Raw genomic sequence first — 11,861 nt, forward strand, 5'->3', positions numbered from 1 at the left:
GTTTTTACCTTGAGGTCAGCCCTCTGGCGGACCACCTCCTTGAGGACCCCCATGAGGATATCTGTAGCTAAAGTGCGTTCGTGTGCCTCGTCCAAGATGATGACACCATAGCGCTCCAGCAGAGGATCATTCATAGCCTCCCGCAGCAACATTCCATCTGTCATGTACCTGGGTGAATAGATACATGCAGGCTTTATCAGCATATACAGTGGCATTATCTGAATAAAAATCCTGCTTACAATTAATGTAATGAGCACAGCATTCCCCTACAGAGAAATGTCCTGCTTCAAAGTGATGTGGGCAGAACATAAACAATGGGGGAGGAAGTATAAAGAGGATAAGATGAATTTGAGAAATGTCAAACCTAACGCCAGTCTGTCAAGCAAGACAATTCAAATTGTCTACATTTATTAACAGCTCACTGAATTAATCATCGATTATCACTTGTACAAGGCTCCTGTTAAGCTAATAGCAGGGCTCCAGACTAAGTTTTTGCCTTGATCGCACTGGTGCGCCTAACTTTTTTTATTTAGGTGCACCAGCACAAAATTTAGGTGCACCCACATTTTTCCTCGCGTTGCCATTAACGCCACAATTTCAAGGTCACCTGTTTATCACGCTCCATATACATTCATATATATATTATGTCAATTATTTTAAACAAGAATAAGTAGTTGGTACATTTTTTTTTTTTATTTGAAGCACAATTATACTGTACTCAAAGTCTTTGTCGGGTCCCCCCTTGCTGTCAAATGCCCCTCAGACGGCCAACACCTGTAATCTGGCCTTCTTCCCCTTTGGCCTTGGCTAAACCAACTTGCCACACTCCCTAGCATCAAAATTCTCCAAACTGGGCCCCTCCACACTGATTCTTATCAGATCTTCCACTAGTCCAGGACTAAAAATCATATCTCTGTATTTTTCGGCTGAATGGCGATACACAATATATATCTCTATCTCTAATATATATATTTTTACAAAGTGGGCTAAATGTTCAGTTTTAAGTCAAAGCCACTTTTCACAAGCTCTTTTATTAAAACAGATGTGATTAAAATAAAATGCAAAGACAGGGTTTCCTGCCCAATTTGAAAATATACAGCTGCAAGCTGTATATTGTAAATTATCTGAAATAAATAGGCTGGGATATATTTAAAAAAATATATCTCTGAGAAAGCTCCTTCACTTGTTTTCAACAACAATAACAGACCCGGATAGCCCAGTAGCTCATATAGGGAGAGAGGGGGAGTACGATGGACTGAAGCGTATGCTACTCACAGAGTACGGTCCAGCACGGGTCGAATGCGCTTTGGCGGGTCAGCGGCGTTACATACGTCTTGTGTATGAAATGTCTGTATCGTCCCTGGCTGCGCTGCATTTTTATGAACTATGATAATGTGGCCATGGGTTACATCTCTCGCCCAGGTCCAGCAGGCTCCGTCTCACACGCTATTACTCAACCAACTGAAGTTAGTTCCATTCAATAACTTCTTCTGTGTTTTTCGCTGTGGCGGCCGCAATAACAGAGAGTTACCAGCGGAAACACTGGTACCAATACAGGTTTCCCTCTCATACTTAACAATATATAGCTGTGTTAATAACAATTACAACTGTAGACAAATGTCAGCAGTTTGGACCGGCGGTGCTGTGTCTGTCTGCATGTTGCAGGTGGGCCGTGTGTGAGTGAATGGGGGCGGGGCTGCGCGGAGGAGAGATCCAAACACAGGCACGGCTTTACGGAAGAAATGGGTCACGTAACGCAACATTAAACCATATCGATATAAACGACATTGCTTCGTTAGTGGAGAGGCAGCACATGCGAGGACGTTAGGTGCACCGGTGCGACCTAGGAAAAATCTTAGTCGCACCCTTACAAATTTTGGTCGCACTCTAGAGCCCTGAATAGGCTCTTACTATTATCTATTTCTGCCAATGCAGCTGTAGGTTTGTCATTGGTTGTTTTTCAAAACATAAAAAGAGAGCTGAGAGAACTATTTTAAACTAGCCTTCTTACTTGAGTAGGGTCTTGGGAGAGCTGCAGTCCTCAAACCTGATGGAGTAGCCCACCTCTTGGCCCAGCATGACATCCATCTCGTCAGCAACCCTCTGGGCGACGCTCATGGCCGCTACCCTCCTGGGCTGGGTGCAGGCCACTGCTCTCTTTGGTCCCGGCATTGACCGCACCATGTCCACACACCACTGAGGGATCTGGAAGACGGCGGACAAGACAGGTTGTGTTTGAGCCGAAGAGGCCGAGTATAACAGAATTCTTTAAATAAAAGAATTCTTTAAATATAATAGCAAACAAGGGAGATGAATGCAAGGCAGATGATGTAGGAGGATGAACCTTATCAGTGGGTGTACTAGCCTAAAACAAAAGATTTCATAGTACTACTACTTGAAGCGCATTATTATAGTTTGCTATGTACGGAAAAGCAAATACCTACGAAAGTCATACCTGTCAACATTTTCCCTGACAGCATGTTCTTGCTTAGAGCTTAAAAACAGAAGCAGCTTGCTAAGAGAGGCTTGAATGAAGAGAGTCTTACTTCCACTCTATTAAGCTTGCGGTTCGGATGACTGCCCTTTAGAGATGATTCAAATCTTACCAGACTTTGAAATGTCACCCCAATCAGAAGAACAAAAAAATGCTGATGACAGGTTTGGAAGAGATAAACATTTCTCGAACAGTATTAAAATATATTAGAACTTTCAGGGCCTGGCCCTAATCATCAGAATATGATTGGTGGAACGTCTGTATGCTATCTAATTTGTACCTGACAATCATTTAAGCTTCATTTGTATTAAAGACAAAGTAAAAGCAGTAAAAAAAAAATTGTCTTAAAACTTGTTTTCCCTGACAATTGTGAGGAAGACGTTTTTCCTAAATGCAATACTAACCATTCTTTTTTTTTCTATTTCAAGAAATACCATTGTGGTCTGTTGTGGTTAAATGCATCATGATTATTTTTTCCTTTCATTTCCAGAGCAATAACCACAAATGACTAATCTTAAAGATAAAGAAGAGTTTGGAAGATAGTTTGTATTCCCCTCAGGAGGGGGCTAAGGCTCAACCAGTGATTTACTCTAATCTACTCTCTTTCAAATTTTAAGGACCGACAACCCAGCTCTTTCAAGAACTTTAAATAAACGTAACCACCACACACTGTGAAACAGCTCCACAGAGTAACTGTTTAAAATGCATCATCTGTTCATTCCACCCTGTTTTTTTATGGCAATATTATACCAATTATATTACTGAATTTCGATTTGACACATTTTAGTCAATTTACAGTAATAAAAAAAGTTAATGTTTTAGGGGCAACTGACAACAGTAGTGCATATTTACTGCCTTATACCTGGGTGGTTTTTCCAGAGCCTGTCTCTCCCACCAGCACAAAAGACTGGTTACACATCAGGATGTCAGTGAAGCGCTCTCTGTACTCCCAGACAGGCAGCTGCAGCCGCTTCTTCATGATCTCATGGTAGCGTGGCGTGTGGGGCAGGTTGGTGAAGGGGTTGATCGGCTGCTGAATGGGGGTTTGCTTAAGGAAGCCTCCACTGCCTGCAGCTAGGCTGTTGGGCACCACGGATGACTTCACATCTCTGTCCCCGTCACGGTCTCGATCCCGATCACGGTCCCTGTCCCTCGACCGTTCTTCACGGTCTCTGTCCCTGTCACGGTCACGCCTGTGAGAGGAAGATGCAAGTTAAGATCTGATGAAGTCTTGCCACACGGAATAGCCAAATATAACTTACCACAGAAACACAACATAACCAAATACACCTGAAATGACCAAAATACTATTTTGCCCTAGATTTAGTAAAGATTATAGCAAACATAAAAGGCACAACATAGAACAGACAGTGCACATGTTAGCCTATGTCAAGTTCATGTTCTTAAAATTGAATGAAAAGGTTACTGCACATTCTTATTAACTGTTGCTAAAAGCACCGACTAATCAAGTGTGGCATGCAAAGGCCATGAATACTGTCCACAAGTTTGTTCTCTTGTGGCAGACATGTATTTATGTTTACATTATTCTCTTATATTGTCCATATTTAATGCTGGTCTCTAGACTTTATCCTTGCACTATTGGACCTATTTGCACTACCACCATGACACACACTCTCATACTGAATCACAGGGTCAGTTCCTGCCCTATCACTGCAAGCGTCTCATGATTATACATCCCTTAGTACATTCACGAGGATTTTTTATTTTATTTAGTATTTTTTTTATTTTATTGTCCATGCTATTCATGTGGATTTGCTTTTTTATCATCCTGTTTGTGATGTATGTGAATGTTGTTTGTGATGTCTTAAGCTACTGGGACCTTGAATTTCCCCTTGGGGATCAATAAAGTATCTATCTATCTATCTATCTATCTATCTATCTTTAATGGCTTTAGAACATAATGTAAACCATTTATATCCTCACATTATCTGGACAAAGATGGTGTGTAGCTCATGGCAAGCTACAGTGTAAAGGTGTTTCATGTTAGTAGTACCAAAAATTATATTTAGGGATAAATTAAGGCTAAAAAAGATTATGTTACCTTGATCTGTCAGTGCAAATCAACTAGTAATTTTCTGGCAGATTCCACTTTGAAAAAACACAAATTCTTGACTTTGAAATTGATCAATTATGTGTCTACAAGACAACTCCATTACTAATGAATATTTTTTGCTACTAATTTACTATTCAGTTTTGTCTAAATGTTCAGTTGTTTGCAGTGCGACAATGAGTTACAACGTAATTGAAGCCAAGCGTGACTCTTATAGAGAGGTGGGTCGCATCATCTAGTTTGAAATCCCTCAACTTGTCTGGATCATGGATGGATTATGGTCTGGATGTACGCATCTCTAGCATTCAGGTCCTTGACTATGGGAAAGCTGCAGTATGCACATCGGATGACGCTAGGTTCTGCTGTTTAAACATAAATATAACCGAATGTATAGTTTACACAATGCGTACAATATTATATATGCCTCTGGGTAAATTTCATATTTTACTAGTCGACCCGGGCCCGGTAAAGTAAAAGCGATGTCAAATCCAGGGCAGTGACCCTGAGCGTAATCTCGATGACTTTGACAACTGACAGCGATTCAACCTAGCTAGGTCCCCCGACTTCTACAGGCCGATCAGGTCTTGTCTGGACTCATATTAACGTTCAGCAGTCCGTTAATGTCCCTAAGGAAAGCTAGGCTTTACAGCAAAGGTCGCCTGACACTGACTCGGGACTGTAATATGAGACATGACAGTGACACCTGACATTGCATCTTATTTCCGCTAAACAGCTAACATAAACATTAGCCCAGCTAGGGGGTCCTATGTGCTGCTACACGCTGTAACAACCGATCATTCATGGCATGTTGACTTTGTCTCGTGAAATGTAACGTTATTTCCGACTTCTTTGTATTTAAGACACAGCGCTCAAAGTAGCACTGGCTAGCATGTAACGGTAGCCACGTGCAGACCAGAACAGGCTGGCTGTTTGCTAAGTTAGCTAACGTTGCACTAGCCAATTTGCTCGACCATTGCACCGCACGCCCTTATCGTCCAACAGCATCCCTATACAGCTAGCTGTTTATCATGTCATTGAAACAATGATACGCTCCCATCCACCCCGTCGGTGCTTACTTTAGCTAAACATAGCGAAGAGTTGACGTTAGCACGGCTAGTTAGCAACAGGACAACAACAAAACAGCCTGCAGCAATCACAAACACTGCAATAGCGGGAAGCTTTTAGGTAACGTTAATGCTACATACTCATCAGAGGGTCTCTTTTTACTCGGCGAATCATCACCCAAATCTAAACGATGTCGCTTGAACATCCTGACACCGATATCCGTCCAAACAGTTTAGCAGTTTATTAATCCATGCAGATTTTCCCCAAAGCGTTAAACATCACCAAAATGGCGACCGGAAGCTCTTACCTCATCATTATTATCCTTGACAAAATTATTCGAAAGCAGTAATTTACTGTGACACCCGGAAAGCACGATGCATAGAAAAGGTCCCGGCTTTACTGTACACCGCACATGATGCTGTCCATGAACGCCTATTGCAGATACGATGCAGTGGTTTAGGTCTGCTGCCGGTAGGATCGGGATGATGATGTGCCCGTCAAACAACGCGCTACACAGTACTGTTGCCTCGCCCCCTTCAGTCCAAAGCATCAGTCTCACTGCAGCACATGCAGGTCTGACTCAAGCACCCAGGAACCTCTCTAAAAATATAGTGTTACTATTGCTATAGGCTACATGTCACTATATAAATATTGCACGAATGAACAGAATAGTGTGCTCAGAATATAGCCTGACAGTGTTGGCTGCTCTGTCCGTTGATGCTCAGAAGGGAAATCTTTACACAGCATCGTTGCAGGGGACCCCATTGGAGTTCCATGCAACCATGGTGAAACTGGGACCCTACTGTGGGGAAATTCAGCAGAGCTGTATAATAGGCTATTACAGAATAAAGACACACAAAGTTGTACAGGTTCTGTTTTTCTGAGTCGAAATTGCGCAAGAAAATAGCCATCAAATGAATTACTCTGAATCAGATAAAGACAAAAGTAATTTAAGTGCATGCCATATCATCATGATTTCTTTTTTTCCTCAATGAATGCACATTGCATTAAATGATGTGGTGAGATTAGTGGTCTTTAAGTCAAGTTAATTTGCTGCTCTCCCTCTTCATCATTAATTTTATTTTTTTATTTTCATTTGAAAGCTCATTCCTGGCTGCCTCCAGGCAGGATGTGCATACAGTATGGACCAGTAGTGTATACCCAAACCACCTCATATATATATTGTATAAAAAGTGTTGTATTTGCAACATTTTTGAATACCCTTAGTGATATATGGAGTTTTAAAATGTTTATTAATTAGTTTATTTTTATGTTTTCAGATAATGCTGGATGCACTTTAAATTCCCTTCCAGAATGAATAGGAAGTTTTTTTCTTGTGTTATCAGAACTATAGTTTACAGGACTCTGCAGACATGCACAAACACTTGATCCAGTCAGATGCACCCAGGAAAAGTGAAGAGCATGAACATTTTTACTTCTCAGCTCTGTTAGAAGAGCTCAAAATCCTTCTTTCAACCTCTACAATTATAAAGTGATGAATAATATGTCACTGAAGACAATCATTGCCGTTGACACAGGTAATTACACAGCCTGGACATTGCTAACAAGCTGCATAATGGCAAATGGCTCATTGCTTATAGCTGGGGGATTGATGGTGATGTTAAGGAGAAGTCAACGTTACAACTTAATTCTCTAATATGCAAGGATAATTTAAAATACTGGGTTTCCCCCACCTTTCTGTCTGTCTCACTTTCACAGGCTATTAAATAGCACTCCAACTGTGTATGAAATAGCTCTGGCAAACACTCCTGCAGAGCTGGCGATGAGAGCATGGACAATACTGTGGACTAATCATTTTCGAATATTGCTACATGAACTTTAACTGCCACCCCCAGCTTTAAAGAACTGGACACAAAACAGGTTAAAAGACAGAAATAACATATGTCCAGAACAGAAAATATAATCTAAAAACGATGTTTTTATGTCCCTATCATGTTTTAGTTTCATACAATACCTGGAGCATGAATGGATTACTGAACTACTACAAAGAAATTCAAATGAGAGCTGCAAAACGACAACAACACGATGCAAAGCCAACACAAAGAGATGCCTGTGTACAGTGACACCATGTATTGAAGGAGTGCAACACACAATAAAAATAACATTAGCTGAGCATCAGCAGAATCTAGCGTTGCATTACAAAACATGCACCGAAGTAATTTAGTTGGATTTTGGATGAAGAAACACCTCAGGGTAATTAATATCTTAATTCATAATTATGTATTTTTAATATTATGTTTATATATAATATTCTTTATATTACTATACTGGTTACAGTTATTTCAGTCATACCCTGTGTACAAGTGTTGGGATCAGATGCTCCCATTGAGAGACTACAATAACCGTACTTGTGAAATAAACACACTGCCTGTGGGTCAGCCAGAGATATGGATAGGTTCTTTTTAAACAGGTCCATCCAGAGGATGATACTGGTAATGGAGGAGGAAGAGAAGGGAATTGAGTGAGGATGTAGGCTTGTTACAGGCGTGAAATGGTCCAGCCCATTGGAAAATTTGGTTAAGTCCTGCTGGAAAGCTTCGGACAAACAAACTGCAACCAATAACCCATTGACCGTTTTCTTATCTTGAAATAACATGACTAATTATACACTGTCTTGTTGGATGTTGTAGTGAGTACTCTTGCATCAATTAAGAGGGAATGTTGAACTGCAATGATCTATGAGAGTCTTGAACTTTCCTGAATAAATCTTTTCATTAATATTGACTTCTGTGCTCATTGTTCTGCAAGATTACATAATGAAGGAATTCCTGTTTGCGAGAGATTAAAGAAAATAATTTACGAAACTCATTTAATGATGAATTGCAGTAAACTGTAATAATAACTACCAAAGATCTACCATAAATTGTGCCTAAAAGACAACCTCATCATACCAACGCCCAGAACAAGTTTGGCCCAACTCTGATTCTCCTGCTGGGTGGGAAAAGTAGCATCTGCAGCTGTTGCCCCATCACTGATATCACATCACCAGTTCCTGTCAGCCCTTATCACACTGGCCCGCCATCTCCTATCTTAATAGAGATCTGAATGTATGCCGTGGCTACGTGCTGACCCCCGGTGTGGCCTTTCTGCTTATCGGCCGTGCGCAAGCTCACGCTCCTCTAACATCCTGCGACTTTGCCAGCCTTGCTTGCCAGCAGGGTCTTCGAAGCCATGTTGTTGTTGTTGCTGTTGTTGTAGTCAGTTTCAGCTTTGCCTCCAAGAAATCTGGAAACTACTGATGTAGGTCACAGGGGACGAAGAACCATAGGCAGCGGCAAGGCAGCAGGATTCTGTGATCAAGGAAACTTCTATATTAATATGAGGGCTGACGGCAGTTCCAGTGTATTTACAATCGTTCTGATATATATATATATATATATATATATATATATATATATATATATAGCAACATCAAATGTAGTGTAGTGTATGATACTACATTACATTTGATTTTGCTTTAAAGGAATAGTTTGACAATTTGGGTAATTATATGCTTTCTTGCCAAAAGTTAGATGAGAATATCTATACCAATCTCATATCTGTGAGGTAAATATAAGGCCAGCAGCCAGTTAGCTTAGCTTAGCATAAAGACTTGAAATGGGGGTAAACAGCCAGCATAGCTAGAGTTTTGTCATCATCATGAGGCTGAGCAGGCAATCAGTGTAGACTTCAGGACGTCACTACGTCCGACAGAAAGTAGTCCCGCACAAAACCGAGTGTAAAACGGCAAATAGTTGTTTCTACACTTAAGTGTTTGAACTTCATACTTTATTTCTCCCTATAAGGAAATTTGTTTTGGACTCCCCAATGCAGTTCCACAATAATGTCTAATGTTAGCTTCAGACACAGCCAGGCCAGCTGTTTCCTCCTGAGTCCAGGGTTTATGCAAAGCTAATTGGCTGTAATTTCATATTTAGCATACACATACAGTACAAGAGTGATATATCAATCTTCTCATCTGACTGTCAGAAAGAAAACTAATGAGTTTATTTCCCAAAATGTTGATCTACTCTTTAATTTAAACAGTTTGAGTGTAAATAAGACACAAAAATCAATTAACAGCCTAACTATTTTATAGAATGCCAAGCTCATGTGGGAGGACAAGATTATTGTGTGTCATGTACCTTAAGATGAAGAGGAGTAGAGATTTAGGCTGACACAATTTACCTATCTGCAACTGACTATACTACCATATTCATACTTGACAGCTGCAGTGATGAGAATATGCTCACAGTAATTGCAGAGATACAGAATCCATTTGAAAGTGCAAATGATGCAGCAATGCATATCGTATCTATGATACATTAGAATTTTTTAACTCCACATGAAACAAGCAGGAAAAATATGACTGACATATTTTGCCTGTTTTTTCCCCTTTCCTCTATTATCTCAGATAATAACAGCCTTGTCAGCAACAGAGCAGAAAGTAACACTCCTCAAATCACAGCACCCGGGGAGCAAACCTGCAGGGCTCTGCAAACTTGACTGTCTCAGAGGCAACACATGATAAAACTCAGGTAAGCGTAAAAAAGCAAGGTGAGCGAATGAAGCATGGATCATAAGGGCACTGACCATCACTGGAAGGGGCATCTGGTTGGTATAGTAATTAACCCTGCTGAGTGGTTGGCCTGGAAACTGCTGGCTCCACATGCCCCTGTCCACCCCCATCCCTCAAACCTCTGGAGGACCCAGAGATGATGGGGTGTCAAACCCTCCCTGGTCACACTTATTAGAGCCAGCGAGCATTGTTGTGACCCGGCTCGTCTCTCCCACTATCCAGGCTCCAGGGTATGATAACTCGGGGGCTAGGGATCAGAACAAAGCAAGTTGATACTGTGATAAGATTAGTGGTATATATGATATTGTACAACCCATCTCTACATCTAAAACATGAAAGGGTAGCAGCTACAAAGCTACAAAAAGCACAGGACATGCATACAAACGATTCTTCCCTTGATCTCTCTTTGAAGCACAAATACAGAGAGGCAACCACACACCTGAGTGATTTAAGCAGCATGGGGCCAATCAAAGCACTTCACAATGCACATTTTGTACTTGCCCTCTAGTGGGGGTTGTCGCTGTCACAGATAAGGGCTAAGATTAGTTTTTGGCATGGGCTAGTTGCTGGTACCATAGCCTCATTTATCTTTAGTGGTGATGATTGGCTTCAACAGGTCTTAACAATCCTCTTTTGCTCTCTGGGGTGTGGGGAGGCAGCCTGAATATTTTAGCTGCGTGACAAGACCAAATACTGGCTTATGAAATCCTGACAGGTAATGGTCAGAGGGGCACCATCTCTGATGGATCTCTGGCAAGCAAAAGCTCATATAGCATGTTTATGGTGGTTGTTAATTCAAGTAATTAACTGGCAATGCATTCATTGGGGCAATTAAAAAAAAATTGGGGTTTTCTGGTATAAACTGACTTTTTGAGGTGAGATTTTTGAGGCCAATGCCGATCTCACTATTAGAAAATTTAGGAAATACTGTAATGATATATTGGCAGATAGTCGTATAATAGTAAACATATGTATATAAGGATCCACATTTTGACAATTGTGGCCACAACATGTACTGAATAGGACATTTTGCAAGTTGAAAAATTACAGTCAGTGCTCTCTGGTGGACAAACTATGTAATGGTGATACTATTTCTAAAAGTCCACAAAAACATATACTGTATTTCTTTCATATAATTTCTGTACTGTAATTTATTTTTCCTCACTGGCCAAGATATACAAAATACTTATATATCTGTTGTGAGCAAATAGCGTCCGATATATAGGATCTGGTCATAATTAATTTTTTTTTTTTTTTAAAACCTGCTTATATGTTTCACCAAAGTGTTTTTCAGTGAAATAGTGAGAAAGCCTGGCAGGGAACAGTTAACGTCATGGCTAATGTTTAAATAACGCAGGACACACAGAAAAAAAATATTGTCAACTTCAATTCACGTCATTTCTGACCGGCCCACAACCGTGGCTCCTTCCTCTTCCACATCTTTCCCGAAATAGACTCACAACTGTGTTCTTTCTTTTCTAACACATATGCAAAGCTCAGTCATTTCTTTCAGCCTTTCATGTGCATGCAAAAATAAAAATAAATGGTCAACGACTTTTTGAGGAACCCAACACATGCTGGTATCATCTTGCAATTTCATTAGTTCAGACTCCATCTGGTTTATGAACTTAAACTCCTTGGGAAAAAAAGGC

General features: G+C 40.6%; 1 protein-coding gene across 2 annotated transcripts in view; it reads right to left on the reverse strand.

Moving 5' to 3' along the window:
* LOC116039881 (pre-mRNA-splicing factor ATP-dependent RNA helicase DHX15-like) overlaps positions 1–6,159 on the reverse strand; it is a 29,350-nt gene extending 23,191 nt beyond the window's left edge. Inside the window, exons 1-4 of one of the 2 annotated variants that reach the window (XM_031284977.2) lie at positions 5,771–5,835; positions 3,357–3,687; positions 2,012–2,205; positions 9–168 (exon numbers count right to left, since the gene is read on the reverse strand). In XM_031284977.2, the coding sequence (XP_031140837.1) occupies positions 9–168; positions 2,012–2,205; positions 3,357–3,687; positions 5,771–5,835 (750 nt within the window). Of the gene's footprint in view, positions 1–8; positions 169–2,011; positions 2,206–3,356; positions 3,688–5,770; positions 5,836–5,937 lie in introns of those variants that run through there. The other variant, XM_031284978.2, reaches the window with a different exon arrangement.
* Between the last annotated feature and the right edge of the window lie 5,702 nt (positions 6,160–11,861).

The sequence above is a fragment of the Sander lucioperca genome, chromosome 17, assembly GCF_008315115.2.
Source record: "Sander lucioperca isolate FBNREF2018 chromosome 17, SLUC_FBN_1.2, whole genome shotgun sequence".
Taxonomy (NCBI): Eukaryota; Metazoa; Chordata; class Actinopteri; order Perciformes; family Percidae; genus Sander; species Sander lucioperca.